The 23,854-nt window shown below is 33.3% G+C and overlaps 1 protein-coding gene across 1 annotated transcript in view; it reads left to right on the forward strand.

The window, feature by feature from the left end:
• LOC147072629 (uncharacterized) overlaps positions 1-23,854 on the forward strand; it is a 497,916-nt gene that overhangs the window by 415,659 nt on the left and 58,403 nt on the right. The window contains exons 3-4 of the mRNA XM_085946249.1: positions 10,433-10,640; positions 23,092-23,265. Of these exons, the coding sequence (XP_085802375.1) occupies positions 10,433-10,640; positions 23,092-23,265 (382 nt within the window). The remainder of the gene's footprint in view (positions 1-10,432; positions 10,641-23,091; positions 23,266-23,854) is intronic.

The following is a 23,854-nucleotide window of genomic DNA, read 5'->3' on the forward strand; positions in this document are numbered from 1 at the left end:
ATTTTAATCAATTCAGTCAAAAACTACAAACATCCATCTCGGACTACTGTTGAACAAGAACTTCTTATCTACGTGTTAAAACTATGGACTAACAATCCCCTCCAGTGCACTTAATCACAGTTCCGTTTTCAATTGAGGAACGCCCCAAATTTATCATTTAAATTTAAGCTTCCGTGGTGTACGGATCTGTCAATTTACGTAAATTGAAGATTTTTACAATAGAAATATGTCTAAAACCGTCAAAAGTGATATTAGAATTATTATTAGAAACCTTTTGGCTTATTGCGATGAAGAAAAGTGGTAGCATCGAAAAGAATAGCAGATACATTATTTAAACACGCCTCTAGCACGCGTTGCCGCCATGAGAGATACGTCACAAGAAATCTTCAACATGCAATTACAGCGACTTCCTGTTATCGCCAATCTCTTGTTGTTGGACAATACTAACGCATGTCAATCGTAGAGGGAGAACCAAACTGGCATAGAGTGCATTTGGAGTCCTGGAATAGTATATAAAATATTTAAAATATTTAAAAGTTACCTTTCATCGTGTCTTAAGCGTAAAGTGTTGAAGCAATTTTTGCTGCTCAGTGATATGAAAGTATTCATATGAATGTGAAATATTAATATGTACCCACTCTTAATAGAATACAAAATTTTAAACATGCTAATAGCTCAACGTTGTATCGAAAGGTGTATTTCGTGAATAACTATAAACAATCAATGGATAAGGAAGTAGACAAGAGTTCGCAGTGTGATTAAGGTATCTGATCAAATGAAGTCCCTTCGTAAGTCGTTAGATATGGTAACATGCAAATTGTACGTAAAACATTTCACCGTGGCACAGTTTGCCGTGAGCTTTCTATCGGAAAGACTATACGGTCTCCAATTTTATTAGATTCAATATGAATATTAATTCAATTTACATAACTAATTTTGGCAAGATTCAAGAATGAAAACCTAACCTAACCTAACATAACCTACCTAACAAATAATCCAGTATATCGGCTATTTTCAAAATTTGTTTGCTGCAGCTGGCTTCCTGTAAAGTGTAAACCGACAAGAACCGTGTTTTATTTATACATGAATAATTGTAATATGTTAGTACTATTATACGACCCAAAGAGGTTGGATGGTCTTTATTATACGGTCCCGACACAACATTTCACAGTGAACCTAACATAACAAAATATAATCCAGTATATCGGCTATTTTCAAAATTTGTTTACTGCAGACTTCATTAAAAGTGTAAACCGACAAGAACTATTATATGTCAGTACTATACGACCCAAAGAGGATGGACGGTCTTTAATATACGATCCGATACAACATTTCACTGTGAATTGTGATACGGCGAACTGCATACGTACAAGTTTCTCGATACGGTTAGATATAGGTACTCGTACATTTTAAAATATAATGTAAATTTAAATTACCGAAAGATACTGCATCCTGTATCAAATGTCTGAGAGTGTCATTCGAGTTCATTTTATTTACGATTTTTTAATATCCCCCAAGATGGTAGTTCGTTCACAAAATGGCCGCCGTTTTCCCGCGTCGTTGACAAAGTTCGCCGCGAAAGTGATTACAAGATTCCTTTCATCATTCCACTCCCCCTTTATTCGCATAAAAATATTTATCTCAATGTTTGAACAGCTGTCATGTTGGAAATTTATAATTTTATTTGCATCGCCAACAAAAAGCCGCCCGCTTCCTTCGCCTGTCACGATTTATGAATACCTACCCTACGCAAAAGAAGGCCAAATTAGCGGGGCAATATTTTGCTAAAATATTTTTGTTGTGCTATGTCTATAACAAATAATATGCCACTTGTAAAAGGTGAGATACACGATGTAATCCTACTGGATTATAATAATAAGAAGCATTATCATAATTATCAGCTGTGACTTCGAAAAGAGACCTCCGTATGATTAGCCTGTTGTCTTTCGTGTACTTTGGGCCATACCTCGTTTCTTTCTTAGAGCTTTTGCAAAACACCTGAACAGAGATTATAAGCAATACACTTGTGAATCATGTTGGAAGTAGTTACATTGTGAATTACAAGCTACCAATGCAAATATATTATAGTCTATAATATAAGTTTTTTTATATGAAACTTTCGAATGCGTGGTGCAGCAATTTCACGCTAAAGCCGATTCAAATAAAATGTCCATGATACGACGTGGTTAACCTCAAACCACCAAACCGCCAAATAGACAAAATCGCTACCTACTAAATATACCATCAAAGCCATGGCAAATGTGATTTGTATAAAATAATTATTGCATTTTTGTTTGCCAGCTAACAGTGCAAATAACTTGACTCTGATTTAAAACATCAAAAACAAACCGTAATAAATATAACTCACATTGGCTATTTATCCTTTAATATTTACAAATAATTCACGAATTCTATTTTGTAACTAATGAGTAAACGGCGAATCTTAGTAGAAGTCCAATGGGATGGTTTATAGTGATGGCAAAAATCTTATGAAAACTTACCTTATAGTGAAGAAGATGACGTAATGTCACGTGTACAGACTCGACTCACACACTAGAGTTTCTTTTTTTTTAAATCTTTCACTAGAGTACAATTTTGTTTTCAGCTGTTTGATAATGTTTGATTTATGGTTTGGTGGATGAAGAAGTCGAGAATTGGTGGTTACTTCGATGTATGGAGGAGCGAGTTTTATATGCATCGTAAACAGTCGGTACAAGAGTATGTTACAGTAGGTAGTGATGATGCAATACGTATGATACTATTCCAAGATCCAAGTCTCGGGAGAATGAGATGTTGTGCGGAGCGATACAGAGACTGAGATACTAATGGACTGGGAACGTATATTCAAGTACTCACAATCAGAATAATTTTTGAAAAGAATATTTAGGATATTATAATCATTATAATTGCGTCAGCTACTCTATATGGATTTTACGTCATTTACGGCTGACTATAAGGAAAAAACGGATATTGCGGAAATTATAATTGCAGTAAACTATTTACTGAGTTTACCATAATTGGACACTACGGGAAATGGATATTAAGGAATTTGTAATTGCGGTCAGTTATTTAACCAGTTAAGTGCCCAAAGCGTCTTTGGACGCCCTAATTTTACCAATTCTTATGTTAATTACTATCAATTAACTAATTGCGGCATAGAAAGGATTAATATCGACGATCGATATGCCGACACAGATTGAGTTGTTTATCCCCATAATAATAATAAATAATGTTTGTCCCTTAAAGGCACTGCTTTCCCTGGATAAAACCAGATTGATAGCGATCTTCCGTTTCCTCCGTTCAGTCTATTGTCAAGTACCTACAGATATGTAAATTTCCCACAATGATGGTTTTCGAACGCTTATTTTAAATTACCTCATCATTTTGATATTTATTTGTTAAAATTACTTCTATTTTATAATATAATGCTTGCGTTTTATTGCGTATTCGTTTAAATTCATATAAGCTGAGTTTAATACATATTAGCTCCATATTTTATTTTTTTTAAATCATGGAATAATATAAGTACAGTAACTTCTTACGTGATAGTTAATAATATATTGAATGATATAACATAACAATCTAAATAATGTGATAATAAATATAATACGTGTATTTAATTATTTTTTATATTTAAAAGAAAATCAAACACTGACATTGCCAAACGGGCAACAATAATAATTACGTATTAATGTTAAGATGAAGATAGTACAAAAAATAAATTATGACGTTACTTAGCTCCGTTATCGAAGTATTCGTTTTTTTCAAAACAATGTAATTCCTTTCTGTCAAGCATTAATAGTAAAAAATATTAATATTATGTCATAAAGAAAACGATAACTCTGTCAAAAACGAAGCATATCAACTATGATATTATTATTATGTTAAATATTTAAGCAGAGTTTTTACGATGACCCCTCGTTAGCTTTTTTATTAGTGCTTTGGATATTTATTAAAATTAAAAGGGAGACTATCACCCATATTATATCGCGTACTCCTAAATTTAATGTCGATTTTCGTTGGAAAACATAACAGATTATTTTTCCTATAGCATGATTAGTGACCCTATTTTATTAGATCGACTTTCACCAATAACATTCAAATCTAATGACACAACAACTTAGTCTATCATAGAAAATAAATATCCGTCGATGGAGATATTTTATGTATAACAAAATTATTCGTAGAACCAAAGTGGCGTGGTACACATTTTCTTATCTGACTTATATTATCTTCAAAAGTGACCGACCTTGTAAAATATGGACACTTAATGCTGTCAGTAATAGAGGTGAGAGAATCCGAGTACTACACTCTTTATTTTTGTATCCCGCAAGATAGACGTCGTGTTTAGAATTTAGTGCTAAGTATCAACAACTATAACTTGTAGTGCGGCGATTTAAAGAACTAATAACTGACAAAGCTCCGTGAGATACAGTATCTAGTACACCGTCTGCTGGTAAAAGAGTAATTTAAAGGTGCATGTTGGCCATAATGCGGAAAGACCATAAAATAAGACATGGGCAAGAAGAGAGATAGTAGTATGCATTTCGAAAGAAATCGGCAATCTGATAAAATAGCAATATACTGTCATATCGCTTGATGAGTGGACAACCACTTAAAAATTTAACTCTACAATGGATCATTAAACAGCCAATGTTCTAAACTCGATGGATAGATGAATTTACGAAGGCTAACAGGTAGCATGGTAGCAAAAAATGTCCAAAGTGAATGGCGTTGGGAAGTCTTTGTCCAGCTGAGTATCGACCCCGGCTGACTATGATGATATATAGCTATGTTATTTTTAATAATAGGTCATTAAGGTTGGTTAGTACTTGATATGCGCCGGAAATCTTTATCCATTTAATGGTTGACCCTGGTTAATTATGATGTATCGGGACTAATAGAAAGATGCTTGGTAGTCCCCGATGTTATGTTTCATACGTTTTGAAAGTTACGGATGTGTACGTGACATAGATAGTTTTGGAACGTGATGAATAACACACAGCGATGGTATTTCATGGTTTTATATTGTGGCAACTTACTACCACATTTATATTGGTTGATTTAAGTTGGATTGAATTTTGAATTTAAAATGATACGCGGACGAGCGGGACGTATCGACTACATTGTAGGAAAGCCGGAAGACAACTGTTTGGTTATTGTTGTGTTGTTTACAGTGGACTATCAATGACCACAGACAACAACATGACAGTTTGTAGAGTTATACGAAACCTCTACAGATGATTTATAACTTTTTTTATTTTTTGAGAAAATGTCAGTTAGTAAGCTCTTCCATCAGCACCACGATGTACCTTTTATAAGTTTTCGTCCTTTATACTAAAACAAAACCACTCGGAAGGGTTCCGCCAGTGAGCGCTTCATGTTAAAATGTTTATAACAGAATATTTCAATATTTCGCCACGTTTGTGGTCCGCTTAAACAAAGGCAAAATTAGCGAGCCAATGTTTTGGGAAAACATTTTCATTAGAAATTTGGCGCGAACATCTTAAAATATTTTTCCGCAGCTTTGCGGATGCCTCGCGAAGTTTTCCAGGGAGGCGTGATAAAAATGTTCAAAATATTTATCTTATAATTTGAGTTATTGAAAACAAAGAGGCCCATTATGGGTTAATGGGACTTTCATATCGCCTGAACGGGGATTTATTTTACTCCATTTCTATGTAAATTATTGAGTTTCTTTTTTGAACCATCTTCTTAGTTGTTGCTTCATTACACTTCGATCGTGGTCTTCATAAACACTTCCCACTCATCTTATGATACTACACCAGTTGCCTTTGGGTCCAGTCGATCGTTTTTAAACTTCTAAGCATCCATACATCTGATAAATAATAGCCTTAACAAAATTTCATCGCTATGGATTGGTTTGTCTAATATCCGTTTTTGTCGAAATCGACCTTTTAATACAGAATGTTTTTTTGTATCTAAATAGACCAGAGCCATCTTTTTATTTAAATTACTTTGTAATGGTAATGAATACATCATTCGTATGATGTAAAAATAACAATTTAATTATCTCCATGTATTTAAATATAGGATTGTGAATTTGTTTTTCGTCTCCTGAACATTTGGTCTATTCGGCAAACCAATCCTACAGCGACAAAAATATAAGTCTTACGGAACATAATTACGTAATAATAATGAGCTGTCCACGGCACAAAGCCATAAAATTCATATAATTATAGAGATATCTGCTTATTTGTTATAATACTTTATTATAATCTAAATATCGTATACTTAATAGTCTATCTGGTACGAGGGATGTTCATTATATTATCTACTTTAGTAAAATTATCAGACAGACCAAAATATTATTTCTGGCAGTGATCGGGCTCCTGGATCTTAGATCTCAATTATAATATTATTTATTAAATATTCATTTTTCAGGTACAATCAGTCAGTACCTACATAATAAAATATATAATATGATTTCATAATCATAATCATAATGAGATAGTGGATCAACCTGGTTTGCCTGTTCTTTAGGCCAAACGGATTCCGGGATCCTGGAATGCCGCTAAATACTGTCTACAGAGTATATACGGTGGAACTACGGGGTGCTGGTTTGACCTGGAACGAACCAAGAAGACTGGTAAGCGACAGGGATTCTTGGAGGCTCCGCGTGGTGTCCATATGCTCCAATTAAGGGGCGGATATGGTCAAAGAAAAAGAAATATAAATAAATAGCGGCTCAGAATCAATTGGACATCTCACTCGATTACAAGTTTCCGTTAAAGACACATCGCACTGAATTGCCGGTATATTTATTATATTGCATCGATTGTACCTACTCTTGTAGTTATTTGAAAAAGTATATAAATTCTCGCCTCCTCTATCGTCATGAACAACACTACTACCGTCTTTCATCTGTTCAATACCTATCCTCCGTCGAACCAAAGAATGCCAAAATATGTATAACAGATATTGATACCCACAATTTTTATGGGCACCTTCTAAAAATAAACCAGAACCTTACTTTGCAATGGGTCAGCGACTCGTCAACTTCTTTCTCCACTAGGTAGGTACTTGTTTAAACAGTTCTTATAAATATTTCATTACACACAATCATTTTAAACCACGTGGATATAAACAAATATGTCGTTGATATTAAGACATAAATGCAACATTAATTATAGTGGAACAATTTAACCTTGAAAGTGCGCAGATTGCAATTTCTTCTACTGCGCACGAATTACATATGTTAATTTTAACTACTGTTACCATTATTATTTATGACTGCTCTGACGTCATACCCCGTTTACACGTGCATAGATTTAATGTGCACAGAAAGAAAATGTATGGGGAAACATGTATTATTCTGCAGTTGCAATCTTGCCATTGCGTGCATAAATCAAACAAGATTGGAAGCTTCCAAATTGTGATGATTTTTTCCGCGCAAGTAAGATCTGCGCCTGCGCAGTAGAACGATATTGGCAAATCTGCCGGTAAAAAAACGAACTACTCATTTTAGGTTAACTGATTTTCAATACGTTCTGTCAAAATAGTAGTATGAAATGATAACATCGTGTCTCGCTTACTCTTGAAGAATGAGATTGGAGAGATAGTCAGCACTTTTACGTGTAAACAGTTATTGTCATTACAGTTTAAAATAAGCACAATTGCCGACAGTAATTCCTTGCATGTGTACAGGCGCTATAAAGCTTATGACATTGTTTTCTCTCACTCGGCGTTGCTCTAACTACGTCATATTATTTCTGTTAAAACTATCGAGCTTCACAGTAATATGGTATATTTATAAGAACACCCATCACAAGTAAATTGGACATAAAATGCGAAAGAAACGAACCGTCAGTCAAATTTTGTGGTCATTTTGAAAATAATAAATAGTGCATTTAATTTTGTCACGCGCATACAATAGCCAGTATTTTACTACCACTATAAATACTACAGTACAAAACTTCCCGACTAGCTAGACATTTGAAACTTTTAGAATATATCTGAACACGATGCCAATGCATTCTTTTAATACTTTTAGCCATCTTAGAATTGAATTAATTTTCAGTTAATTCTGTTTGGTATGAAAAGTTATTTTGGAAGAAATCCGTAATCCAATCCACTATTATTGGTTGCTAAGAGGGTGGTCCTAGCAACTAAATTATTAATATATACGTGCGTTACTATAGAAATCAAAATGACATTTCAGTATTGTATATTATTTGTTTGTTTGTTACAAAATAGCAAAAAAATGATTTGTTGACAATTGCCTTATTTGTCCTTAATTATTAATACATAGAATTGTCAAGTTTATATGATTCAACAGAAAATTTAAAAACGTGGTATATAAAAAGTTCTTTTTATCTTGTAATTATTAAATATTGTAATCTAAGTGTTTAATGCAGGGACGGCTTGGGCATGGATCATCGTGGAGCATGAATATAGCAGAAAAATGCGGAATATATAATTACGATAGTTGTCATTATGTTACTACTAAATTGTCCGTACTTTACCATTGAATTATATAAAAACAACACCACTGATTATTTGGCGGACTAAATACCTAAATGGAATTAGCTGAAATTTAATTTATACTTATACAAATTGGTTGTTAGAAATCTAACAAACCTTTACCTACCGAAAGTATTGCGGACCAGTATTGGGTTTCCGATAAGATCTCGCCATGTGCCTCTGAAGGTGATATGTTACGTCTTACTAATACCTAGACAAATTCACGTTGCCCAATACTCTTATATAGACATAGTTTTTTGGAAAAAAAATATTTACATTATTCTAAACTGAGGCCCTCTTCGAATAAGTATCGTAACAGGTTTAAATCAATTCCAATACACACACATGCCCCTAATACGTAGGTAAAACACCAAAGTATCTATCCAATTACCAACGTCTTTATTCAAAGACATAGTATATTATTTATGTACAATAGAATCTACAAACGCTCACTTGTATACAGTGTAATCCAGGAAACTCAAAAATAAAACAAGTGTGTGAGTTTGAGCATAGAAAAATTTGGAATAGACTTAAACACATTATCATTTACAGTATTTTTTCCACGAAAAGCCGCCATTTTTATTTCAATATATTTTTATTATACATCTCTGTACACTAAATTATTATTCTTAGAATAAATACTGTTTTCTCCTCACTCTGACTTATTTTTGTGACTTGAACTACTCGATCTAGCATTAAACACACCAATCATCAGCTTTTATTTTCAGTCATTCACAGTACCTACTTAAGTGATAGTTTTGCTCCCATAAACCGAGTACAATTCCTCATAATACCTCGGCCTCCAAAGATTTTTGTCATGATTATCCTCTCATTCTAGAGTTATTAGCATTTTGATACACATATATATTTTGATAGAATTATTAATAACCATGTCCTTACTTTTTCGTACAAGGTGGTTGTTTTTTGTTGAATTGAATGGTTGAATTTTGAACAATCACAAAAACCCAGGCTTTGAGAAAAACACAAAAACATTGTGTCCTCACCGGATCGAACTCAGAACTCTCGAGTGGAAGGCCAGCGCTTTACGCACTGCACCACGAGTTACGTCGGTATCACAGTATTAAAGTTTGTTAACATAAACGAAACTAGCATTTATTATTGGTATTATTTGAGGGCATTGAGTGGGTTATATAATATTATATTGTATTAAATTGTTATAGTTTTATTCTTACGTGATACGATATTTTTTATGTGTACCTTATTAATCTGTTCTGTGGTGTAATCAATGCATCAAGATTCATATTTTATATTCAGCGTTGCCAATGTAGCGTTTTTATTTCTAGATCTAGCTTATTTCTACAGGCATCTAGCTTGTAAAAGACGCATCTGGCTTGTGGCGTTTTTACTAGTTTTTTTTGATGTCTCCAACTGAAAATATGCTAGATATTTAGTTTATTTATTTTCATGCGCATCAAATTTCTAACTATCGGATACCTACTTAATTCAGGTAGATACGTCGGTACCTATTTTAGTGCGTGAGTAATGAAACAACATAATTTAACAAGTTGAAACAATAGGATGAAACGAATGGTATAATATAATTTAATATGTGCTTAGGTATGTGACATCAGTTTGACGATGATCGGAATGACACGAAACGAAACATAATCTTCGTTTAGACAATATAGACATTTGTAGTCAATTTTGAAATATATTTCTGTTGAAATATATGGTTTTTACGCGTATAGATATTATATCGATTTTTTAACTTCTTTTCAATACGTGAAAGGAAAAAAGTATTGACTTCGTTCTTGATAGAATAAGTAAATTTAATTCCACAAAATCTATCATTTTTCCTGCGAAATACCTTGTTTTCTTACCCCGTCTGGCATGTTTTTGTCAACAACAGTTGGCAACACTGTTTATTACTACAATTATTTGTTCGATAATAGTGTAATATTAACGTGTATTTCTTCCTTGTTTCCAGGTCGGCTGGTTAAGAGCTGAGGACCAGACAATCCTCACGCTTCATAATCGAGTCGTGACTCACAACTCGAGAGTCAGTGTCAGTCACGACAACCTGAGAACTTGGCAGCTGCGCATACGTCAGCTGAAAGAGTCAGACCGCGGCTGCTATATGTGCCAAATCAACACGAGCACAATGAAAAAACAATTTGGATGCATCGATGTGCATGGTAAGAGTTAATTTAATCACCTATTCACCTTGCTTCAGTCGTTTTAAGAGTACTTGTTTTCGTTCAAACCTTATACTATAGATACATATAGTAGTAGGTAATATCAAACAGATATTAGGTACTTACTACTTGAATATACATAACATGGAAACTACACATAGAAAAAGTTTTTAACCAATTGGGATTCAAATACACACAAATATGTCCGATCCTAAGAAGATCACGTCACGGGCCTCCATTGATAGATTTTTGCTTTTTACAAGACATGGATGTTATCCACTTGCTCAAACCACTAGATGACTAGATCTATAAATACTCTGAGTATAAATAAACTCACATTGTAAAACAGCGTGTGAGTTTGCTAGACCTGAGATTCAAACCTGGGACCCATGACATTGTAACGTAACCTGTAATGTGACGCGTAACCACTACGGGACTAGGCCACCATAGACTTGAACAATAAAATGAGACGAAAATGCTTTGCTGTATCAAATTAAAATAATAAAATGTATATATTTTAGTATTTTATTAATTAACATTGTAAATACATTGCATACTAGCATTCATAAAATACTCTTTAGATTGTTGTAATCTTATATATTTATAAAACTAATTTTTAATTTTTATATCAGTATGGTAAAATGAGACAAAAATGCTTTGCTGTATCAAATTAAAATAATAAAATGTATATATTTTAGTATTTTATTCTTTAACATTGTGAATACATTGCATACTATCATTCATAAAATACTCTTTGTGATCTTACATCTTATAAAACTATTTTTTTTACTGTCAGTGATGGTATTTTGGCAGTATGCGTGACTGGTAATTATTAAACCCGAGGTTCGAATCTGCATGCTGTCTAAAAAACGTGTTAAGTAGATGTGGACAAAAATGTGACACCACCGTGTTACGATAATTTTATTGTGTTATGATTTCTCTAAATATATCCTGGACATAAATGTATAATATATTTTACTTCCATATAAATGGTAGATTCTAAAAAAACCTAACCAAACCTAACCAAACCAAACCTAACAAGTTATTTGTTTCTTCAGTTTCAATAACAAGTTTTAAATTTTATGTTTCTAACAACTTGTCAGTTACGAAAGATCTTCACTATTGTGGTAGAAAACAAACTTTTTTGTAAATTTAAAAGATTTTTGGTGAGAATGTTCTTGCATAACAAGACCAAAATAAGAAAGTTTTTCCATAATAATAAATGTATTTACTAAATTATAGAACACTGTGCTGACAGTAGGTACTAACACGGTTTTATATTTAAATATCATATTTTTTCAAGTTATACCTAACTTTAAATTATTAATTCTTTAATGTTTTATACGGTAAATGTAAGAAAATAATTTAATATGATCTAAATAATAATATTGCTTTTATTAATTAATTTATTAAAAAAAACACATTGAGCACATAACAAATTATTAATTCAAGACGTTCACAACATGACTTTTAGAATAAAAAATACCTACAGGTTATTTCAACCAGAGAAAAAAATAATTTTATAGAAAAGAAACAAAATAAAAAAGAATAATTAAAAAAATACAGATTAAACAAAAAAAAATATTTTTAAAACAAAATACATAATATATCGCTAAAAATTTCTACATCTGTAGGGAGTGCATTGACCAGCCGCACAGCCCTCAATATTGGTGCCTGGTGAGCCTGGCATTAGGAAACAGCTTTCACCCAAAATAGGTCATGGCAGCGACCACGCATGCAATTGACGGGTGCATAAAAATTCAAATTTTCCAGAATATCGGGATTGGAAACTATACCACGTGAGAACAGGGAAAAATGCTTTAAGAGCAGAAGTGACCTACAAGCTTCAAGAGAATGAAAGGCGAGCATGCCTTGAAGATAATAAAGTTTTGCCAGAGAATATACTCGTAGTTACAGTTAATGTACACATATTTAATTTTAATCAATCAAATTATTGATTCATGGACCTAATTGCTTTAGATTTTTATTGAGATAAAATAAATATATTATATGGTTACATTAGCATAGTATGGAAGATTTATTTTTCTACTAAAAACAATAATTATTCATTCGTATTTGTATACAGGAAAATTTCCAATTAAATATAATTGACTTAAAATAATGTGCGGCTTATTGCTATTATAATATTATTAATCTCATAATCATCTATATTTTGCATATTGTTTATTATAATGCGCTTACAGTCAATGCTTATTTCGTCCAAACGTATATGTAAAATTAATTTTAATACAATTATTTGGACATACTGGCATATTAGGATCTTTTTGTATTTTAACAAATATGTGGGCAAGACCAATTATTTATGTTCTGCATAACCAATTCTATTTTAGTTCTTTTTGTGGCCCGAGTTTCGCTTTTCAGTACATGTATGCACTATGCGTACTCACTAATGGCAAAACATACATAAATAATTACAAGATAAAAAGAACTTTTTATACACAACGTTTTTAAATTTTCTGTTGAATCATATAAACTTGACTTGACTAGCTTCAACGATCAAAAATAAAGTGTACTTGATAGAAATACTGAATAAATATACCATACTGAAATGTCATTTTGACATTTCATATTGATTTCCATAGTAACGCACGTATACATTAATAATTTAGTTGCTAGGACTCCAGATCCCTAGCAACCAATAATAGTGTTTTACTTTTAAACTGCTAAAAGTATTTGAAGAATGCATCGGCATCGTGTTCTGATATATTTTAAAAGTTTCAAATGTCTAGCTAGTTGGGAAGTTAGTTAAAAATCGATTGCAAGATTTGTACTGGATAAACAACCACCAGACAAACAATAATACGACCTAATAAAAACGTTGTAAAATACTGTATATTCTTTTCGTTTATACAATACTTAAATTCATACAATAAAAATGATTACTTAGTAAATAATGAATATAATATGATGGCAAATAAATTTACGATACTAAATTTATATAAGTAGGTATTATATTATACCTATGAGTATATGGTAAGGATATTAGGTAGAAAAAACAGTAAATATGTTTATTTTGTAAACACTAATATACATTCTTTTAAAGCATGACATTTTGTACCACATAATATAATACATTCGATTTACCGATTATGGGTTATGGTTATACCATTGTTAATCTTTTTTGTTATTTGATGTATTTAGTGACATTTCTCATTACTAAATTTTATTTAGGTGACAACAGTCATTATTTACGAGTAATTATGTTTTAATAGGTTTTCTCATTGTATGAATAATAGGTATATATAATATTATACTATGATATTTCCAAACACCAGTTTCTTTACTCTTAGCTTCCCGCATAATACCTTTAGTCAGGTTGATGTCCGAATGAATAAGTTATAGATTATAAGAAAAATTAAAAATAAATACAACATATTCCTTTACGATGCTAATAATTTGCATCTGTTTCGGTGATGTCACCTTGTGTTACCGTACATGATTTACAATATTACAGTTAGTAAACGTGCTTATTTTTTGCAACATAAATAAGTATAATAACGTTTCATCACCTTATTATTTGGTTTTTTTTTTACATATAAAATTATTAAAAAGGGATCGACGCTTAATTATAATCATACGAATATTTCTACACATCGTTACAGTCTATAAGTCAGATTTGCTTGATCGCCCCTTTCTTTTATATTTTTTTTCATAAAATTGAGTATGTCTCTCTTTATCGCGTATACTTTAAGATCTAGTTATCTCTTTTGTTCATAATCTAACACCCTGTTTGCAATGTGTCATCATCATCAACCAAAATCTATCCACTGCTGGATGAAGGCCTCTTCAAACTGTTTCCACTTCTCTCGGTCCTGTGCATTGCGTTGCCACGTACTTCCACAGAACATTGTCATTTCATCGATCCAGCGGCCTCTAGATCTACCTTGCGGACGTTTTGTACTTCTTGGATACCACTGAATGACTAGATTTGTCCAACGATTGTCTCTTCTTTGAGCTTTATGTCCAGCCCATCTCCATGTAAGGCTTTTAATAAACTCTATCAAATCGCAAACCCTTATCCGCTTCTTTATCCACTCATTCCACTTTTTGTCCCTTCGCGTTATGCTCAGCATGCACCTCTCTATACCACGTTGTGCTAATGTAAACTTCTATATCTCTCTTTTATTTAGGGTCCATGTTTCACACGCATATGTGATCACGGGAAGCACACAATGGTTGAACACTTTGAGCTTTATGCACAGTGGAAGGTCACTTTTGAAGACATTATTCAGGCGGCCAAAAGCACTCCAGCCTAGCTTTACCCTACAAACAATTTCATCAAATATACATCCATCTATAGACACTTGTTGTCCCAGATAGATGTAGCTTTTCACCTGTTCGAGCTGAGTGCCATTGACGAGGATCTCTTTTTGGCCCGCAATGTGTAATTTTAATATTTATTTATAATTAATTATGACGGGTGAACGAAATTTCATGGAAAGCTATCAATTATTATGTGTATTTACTGGATAATGCTATCAATTTCTAAAATAATAACATTTTAATTGATGATTTTAGGAATAGCCAAAATATGAAGATGACATAGTGCATATTGACTTAATTATTTACAGTTTAATAGGCTTGGTAACCCGAGGTATCATTACAGTAACGGGAGTGTTAATAAAATGGATTTCATGGTAGTTAGTGGGTTTGTTTTAAAAAATCTTTTTATGACTTTTTTTATCTCAACATTTTTTGTCGAATTCATTCGTATCATGATATGCCACGGTGTCAGCCATGATTTTTTTATGTAAACCAATTAGATAAAAAACATCACATCGTCCATGAGAGAGTGATTAATTCCTTAACACACGTAGACAAAAAAAAAATGAAAAATTTCATCAAAATAATACGCTGAGCACTTAGCATATCGCCCCGCTATCTGACGACTCACTCGTCCGGGTTGCAGCTACGTTTTCAATTAGGGCCCCATCGCGCGATGATTTATCGGTGTTCGCAATCCAAGTCTTCCCTACTCTTTCATCTACTGTACCGACTGTGTTTACATAAACAGTGCATATGAAACGTGGTAAACATTACGAAAAAATAAAAACTGTTTTTGGAATTAATTCAACTAATATTTCAGTTCAACAGTTCAGTCCAATAATTCAACCAATATCCAGTCTGGTAGCTCTCCAAAACCCATCATCTACACTCACACTATCAACACAGCTTCAAATGATAGAAACAAACCCTAGATTTTGCAAGAAGGTACAAATACAGCTAAATTTTGAAGTGATCCCGACACCGGTTAGTGATGAATGTAATAATTTTACAACGTTTTTCTTAGCTCGTATTCTTATTTGTCCGGTGGGTATTTGTCCGGTACAATAATCTTGCAATCAATTTTTAACTAACTTTCCGACTAGTTAGACATTTGAAACTTTTAGAATATATCAAAACACGATGCCAATGCATTTTTTAATACTTTTAGCCATCTTTAAGTAGAATTGAATTCATTTTCAGTTAATTCTGTTTTGTATGAAAAGTTATTTCGACACCATTATTGGTTGCTAGAGGTCTGGGGTCCTAGCAACTAAATTATTAATATATACGTGCGTTACTATGGCAATCAATATGACATGTCAAAATGACATTTCAGTATTATTTCTATCAAGTACAATTTTTTTGATCGTTTAAGCTAGTCAAGTCAAGTTTATATGATTCATCAGAAAATTTAAAAACGTTGTATATAAAAAGTTCTTTTTATCTTGTAATTATTAATACTTTCATTTAAAATACACACCGATTGCTACAAATTAATTCAATTTAGAATGCGTTTCAGCGAGTTTTGAAAAAAACACTAGTTTACGTCATAGTACGCGAGGCGCATCGGCCTATAGTGTCGTCGGTCCCAGGTTCGAATCGTGGGTCTGGAAAATACACATATTGTTTTTCACTTTGTGTTCAAGTCAGGGTATGGACCTAATAGTTTGAGGAAGAAGTGGCTGACATCCATTTCTCGTAAAAAAAACAACATCTGTTAGTATAAACCTCCACTCTGTAGAGGCCCATATTATCTTATTAGGATCAGAAATGGTCAGAAAAAATGTATATACGACACGTATAGCTTAGTGTTCAGGGCACATTCCAGGTAACGCAAGTTTGAATCCTGCTGGGTAACGTATTTTTTTTCAAAAAGATTTTTTTAGTGGTTACGAATTTATTTTACGTATTTTACGTAATTTATTCTTCAAATTATGCATGTTTAATAAAAAATAAAAATAGCTGTTATACAGTTATTGTTGACGGAGATAGAACAATAAAATCTTCCTAAAACAAATTAATAACATAATATAAATACAATAAAAAGTATTTTAAGATGTTGGAAAAACCGTAAATACATAATATTATTCTCTTAATTCGACCCCTTTTGGTATTAGGCCAAAGCTTGCTCTGGCGGTCTGAAAACCAGCAGTTGACTGCAATAATTAATCTAAGATTAATTTTAAGTTGTATTCCATTCATTATGATGTGTAAAATAATTGTAAATTATAACCGAATGCCTCTTTATCGAATGTTAGCGTACTTAAAAATTTAAGATGGACGTAATAATATTTTTTATACACAGTTTTTTTTCTACTTCTACGTGACCTCAGGATTACGGTTCATTGTCTGGATTATTTGGCCGTCTGACACCTTCTTCTAATCTTCTCGATATTTACCGTCCATCTATTGAATTGTTACTAATAAAAACGGTATCTAAAGTCTTTCAAACATTTCCTTATCAGATTTAAAAATAAATTGCATTACTCTGGCAGCATCCGAAGTATATCACCCTCAGTCCTACGTTTTCCATTTGTTTGAAGCAATTAGAAATTCTGTATTCTTGCACAGACACGACAGAAGAAGAATTAGTAATAATTATCTTTACTAAACTTATCAGAAAAGCTAAAATAAAATTGAGTTTGCAGAGGTTTTATACAACCCTACAATTGAAATGTTCTTATATATGCTCATTTCTAGAGCATAGACAAGAACGCAACGGAAATGACACAGTTGTTATAGAACGCTCCTAAAATTTAGTCGACCCAAGCTGCTCGCCGTTCCCTTTCAATATATATTCCAAAAGTATCATTTTACGCCTTTACTCAAAACTTAAATTAATATACTGTCTTTTCATAGTAGGTACCGTGTAATAACAAGCAATCTGTTTGCGCTATAATATTATATACCATACAAATACCAACTTGTGTTTCCGTTAATGCTTCCCATCACATGTCACACACACGACGCAACCGTCCGAACAATATACATAGCATCGGGGGTAAGATTCTAACGTCGAACTTCTCCCCAATAAGTGGTGACCCCGACGTGATACGTTGTGTATTTCTTTGTATGAAAACTTATATCTTGTGTGATATTTTATCGATTCGGCTGCATCTATCGGGGGATGAACGAATGTGTTGTTGTTACCCCTGATGTTATGTTTATCTGGTCTAAAGGTAACGGATGTGTGCGTGACATGGAGTGTTTCGGGACGTGATGAATATAATACAGATATGGTATTTTCATGGTTTTTCACTGTCGAATAAATTTTGTATAAACACGGCACAGAGTAATTGACTGTCACATTTATATCTCCATTCGCCACTATGGAGATAACCAAACATCTGACTCCAGACCATTACACCAGTCAATTTGTGACTGGACATGGTTGATTTGCTGCTAGGCTCTTTGAGCTTGGACTTGCAAGCCGTCCGACATGTCCATGCAGAGGGAAAATACAGGATGCCAACCACATCCTCTGGGAATATCTGAGAATGTGCTCCGAACGGGAGGAAATGCTCAAGTCGGTCCAACCAGCTGTTGGACCCATTAGCCCGTCCGACATGGTTGCTACAAAGGCCGATTGTCTTGCATTAAAAACAGTTGCAGCGTCTTACTGCGGGCGTGTAGATCTCATCACATATTTTTTCCTGTCCGTATGATTAGTTTTGTTCTTTTTTCTATACACGCAACGTTACTTATTTTTCTGTTCGTAATTTCCATGTGTTTTTCTCTCTCTGGTACTTTAAATTAAAAAAAGCTCAGTAAACTCAGTCAGAGCTCACTTTAAGCGTAGCAACCTAAGTCTTGAGCATCTTCTCCCAAGACGCTCCGAGTCCAATTAATTCAGATGCTTCACATCACCAATTGTAGTGTTTTGCGATACGCTCGATTAAGACTGAGTTTGGTGCGAGGCAGAGTTGGTGGAGGGCATCTAACTTCAATGTCACATTTATATTGGTTGATTTAAGTAGATTGAATTTTGAATTTAGAAGGATACGCGGACGAGCGGGGAGTATTGACTACATTGTAGGAAAACCGGAAGACAACTACTGTTTCACGACCATAGAAAACAACTTGACAGCTGTAGAGTTATATACGAATTTACTCTACACATCGTTTTGCATATTTAACTCAAAGTAAAAATTTTAGACTTATCTCCCATTAGCGTAATATAGATTAACGATAATATTATAAACTATTGCTACAAGTTCGATTAGCAACATTTACCTTTGTTATAAAAACCTTTTGGTTTTCAAATTTTGTTTTACATGGGTTAGGGATTAAGCAATTACACATATTTGGTGAAGCGTGCACAGTGAGATCACACAGTTTGACAGATGTTGTTCCGTGACGTTCCAGTGGCGTCGGGAGCGAGAGATTGTGTGCACCAGATTTTCCATTGCTCGCTTTTTTTTGCGAACGGAGCGGAAAACCAATTTGCCTGTGTAATCTCGCTGATTTTTAACAGCGGAGTTTGTAGAAGCGTTGGCCCGCTTATGAAGTGTATACGTTTTCTCTTGACGCTCAAATGCCAGTTTACATCCATTTATGTATACGTTGCACTATATTTAAATCGTAAAGGTAATATAAAACAAAGTTTATACTAGAAACGAAAATATAATTAATATTAAATTCTACAGGTTTTTAACTGTTCCAACTGTTCGAGTAAGAGAATGTATTCTATCTCTATCTATACACGTGTAGTATTTAAGCAAGAGCAAGCGGCCTATCTGAATAGTCTTGATAATGGTGTTACAACCGAAATAGCTATCGACAAACATTTTTAAAAACCTGTAGAATTTAATATTAATTATATTTTCATTTCTTGTAAAATGGAATTCTACCTAGTAAATGCTAACTCAATTAATAAAGTTTATACTACCTAAATTATTTGAAAACACATTTGAAAAATATATTACCAAGAGAAAAAAAAAATACGACACAGCAAGATTCGAAGCTGCGTCTCTCGGGATTCACGCCCATTCAAATTCAAATTTATTTATTTTTAATATAATGAACATAAAAAAATATAAATTGAAAGCGTTCACGACATGACACAAAGTAAGTGTTAACAATTATCAAATATAATTACAAGATAAAAAAAACTTTTTATATACTTACAACGTTTTCAAATTTTCTGTTGAATTATTATGCTCAAAATCCTCAAACTTGTACTTGATATGAAGTAAATAAAAAACAAACAAACAAATATTGAATACTGAAATGTCATTTTGACATTTCATTTTGATTTCCATAGTAAAGCACGTATATATTAATAATTAAGTTGCTAGGACCATCTCATTAGCAACCATTAATAGTCTTTTACTTTTTACGGATTTTTCTGAAATAACTTTCCATTCAAAACAGCATTAACTGAAAATGAAGATGGCTAAAAATAATAAAAGAATGCGTTGGCATCGTGTTCTGATATATTCTTAAATTTTTAAATGTTTAGCTAGTTGGGAAGTTAGTTAAAAATCGATTGCAAGATTTGTACTGGACAAACAACCACCGGACAAACAAGAATACGAGCTAATAAAAACGTTGTTAAAAATATGCTTATATCCGTTTAAAATAGCGAAATTATGTAGTGGAATTAGGTTTTTAGCATACTTAATTGAAGCACTTTGCCTATGTAACCCTAATTTTATTGTAAAATTAAAGAAAAAACAAGTGGAGTAGAGAATCCATACAGAAAATTCTAAGAAACACTGAAATACGTTGGTACTAAACATAAAGAGTATTATTTAAGATTATTAGATTCATATTATTGAAATTACATAATTTTGGAAAACCTCAGAACGATACATACTAGAAAAGGTTGGATCGAATGGGATTCAACCAAACATCTTTTACTACCCGGCAGTGGCAAGGGGTGCACACTACACTTGTCTTCTCCAGTCATAGTAATTTGTTTTCATTGAACTAATAATACAATTTGAAGATTGTGCTGGTTATCTACATATTGTAGTCTTCGTTCAATAAAAACAAATACGTTTGACTGACAAAGTTTAGAATGTATGCGCTATTTATAACGGATCTTAACAGCCTACCACCACCCTTAGCCAGTACTACCCAGCTGAGTGATTTCTTTCAGTAATGCGAATTATTTACAATACGTACGCTATTGAGAGGATCCTAATAAGATCATATTACAAACCTCCACGGCGTGGAGGTTTGTATTAAGGTGATACATCAATGAAACGGCAAATAATTTTCAACTATAGGCGCGACGAAATTTTGGACTCGCTCGCATTCTGAGAGAGAACGTCGAGCTGCAAACACGTCACTTTGTTTTGTGATGGCGACGGGCGTATTAATTCTTAAATCGTGTAAAGATGACTAAATACGTAACTCATTTACTTTAAAAAGAAAACATGTCAATGAATATTATATTATTATTTTTACTAATAAAACAATAAACAGAACATAAAATGGACGTATATTGGATTTATATGACAAATTATATTTCGTTTGGCATGCGTCATTTGCACCCGCGACCCGCAATCCGCGCATCGCCTAGCTACGATCTTTTTAGACCGTGCCTCAACTGAGGTACAACCTTAACAGATTTTGTTATTACGAGAAATGGATGTCAGCCACTTCTTGTTCAACATATAAGGTCCATACTCCGACTCATACACAAATTTAAAAACAATATGTGTACTTGCCAGACCCAGAATTCGAACCTGGGACTCACGACTCTATTATAGTCCGACGCTTAAGCCGCGCAGCCATCGTGGGTGAGAGGACTTTCCGCAAAAGTCAAAATTGTAAATTCAAATCCTACTTTCTTTTCAAAGTTATAGGTATATTTAAAAATTTACTTAAAATAAAAGGTATCTAAATCATCATTCGTACTTAACGTTCAAAATTAAAAATTCATTTATATTAATTTACCGTTATTATATTATCGGCCATCAGTGTTATTAACGTCAGTTTAGTTGATAACCAGTCTCCCAAAATATTTATACGTAATCGGATTTGCATGCAATTATTTATTATATTTCCGGCAAATATACTTGGGCTATTTTGATTTATTATGCTGTACGTTTTGTCAAAATTGCGAGTGATATTTTGATTCAACAAATTAATATTGTGAATGATAATGCAATGGTTAATTTATAACATAATAACATTTCCGTGAATAATTTTATGTTAATTCGAAACAAATATATGAGTATTGTTATAAATGGCAGAATTATAGGTACTATTAAAAAACTAAAAAATAACGTATTTTGGATAATCTTAATTTAAATCTGTTTTATTGACATCCATTTTCAAATTAATATAATATTACAGCTGCTGTTAATTAAAGTTTTAAATTTTTGCATCATTGAAGATTTATAAGAATCACAGCTTCATGGATAAAATACCTTCTTCTGTGGGTCTTGGCCTACCCCAGTATCTGCCTCCACTCAAGTCTGGGCAGAGCTACTTCTTTCCAGATTAGGACGCCAAAGATATTTAACATAAACAGGTCATATCGCAATAAGACGTACAGATTATTGCAGCATGACTGGATATAGGTACTATAAACCCCAAAAATAACAGCAACATGCAATCCATTTACTATTTGTGAACAAATATGTAGATAGTTAACATCATTTCAATAAAAACACACTTATGCTTAATATATTATAGTAAGTACACACGCACGTTCTTGCTCTATGGTTTTACGCTGATTCCAACATGTCTAAACGTGTGTACCATCTGGCTCGATGGTTTTTTTTCGACATCGAACAAATTGCCCTATCCGAAAAAGATTGAAGGTCCGTAATTCTTGCTCGATGTAATTTGAGTGAGAGAGTGAGGACACACTGGCAAGGCTCCTGTGGCCTCGCTTTTACTCGTGGTTGAAGTCGTGGCGGTGCGACGGTGGCCTCAAAGCGTCTTGTGTCGAGTTGCTCGACTGTGTGGACGCAACGACGAGCATGCTTCCAAGTCAACATGCTCGATCAAGCAAAACCGTCGAGCAAGAACGTACGTGGGTACTAGGCTTTATATGTCAGTCGTGATTAATAATAAGCTATTTAAAACAATTAATATTAACTTTAGTTTTATGTGGAAATATCTTCATTAAAAAAAGAGTGTAGGTAGAATATAACTTAAAGAACACAATTATTAAGAAACACACATCTCTGTTTACATTTTCTAGTTCCACCTGATATCTTGAACGACGATACGTCAGCTGACCAGGCAGTTCAAGAGAACGAAAATGCGACATTGACGTGCAGTGCGACTGGACGCCCAGCTCCTCGCATCACCTGGCGCAGAGAAGACGGAGAGGCCATGCTGGTCAAGAAACCTGGCAACAGAGATATGCACAAAAGTATGTATCTTATTGTATTAAACATATTCGAAGTATTTGTAATCGTGGTCAAATTAAAATAAATTATGATATCAAGGAGTAGATACATTTTTTCTCAAAATAACACGAATTGTTGAGCACGGAAAATATCATTCCAACACAAATTATCATGCATCTGGAAACATTCTGCCTCACTTGTTCTTAGTTATACTATCAAAAACGGTCTGCCTCATGACCACTTTCAATGGCTCAATATCCATTTGGGGAGCTTTTCCCCCCGCTCGCCCTAAGAGCACCAAACATCTCTTCACACACGCACAAAACTCAAAACTACAATGCGCAATCATAGTTTCATTATATCTACGAATAAATAGACACCTATTTTTTAATCCAATCTGAAAACTATCTATGAGGAATGTACACGTGAAGGTATCAGATAACATCATTAACGTTTTTTTTTAATACGATTATTTTATGGGTAGGTACCTACCTACCCTTCGTTTAGAGCAATGATACTCAACCTTTTTTTTCTTCGGGCCAAATACATATCACTACTAGTGTGACGAAAAAAATCATGACCCCCCCCCCCCCTTTTTTACAAAACATTTTT

The sequence above is a fragment of the Rhyacophila brunnea genome, unplaced genomic scaffold, assembly GCF_057557595.1.
Source record: "Rhyacophila brunnea isolate RB1 unplaced genomic scaffold, BYU_Rbru_1.0 scaffold_19, whole genome shotgun sequence".
Classification (NCBI taxonomy): Eukaryota; Metazoa; Arthropoda; class Insecta; order Trichoptera; family Rhyacophilidae; genus Rhyacophila; species Rhyacophila brunnea.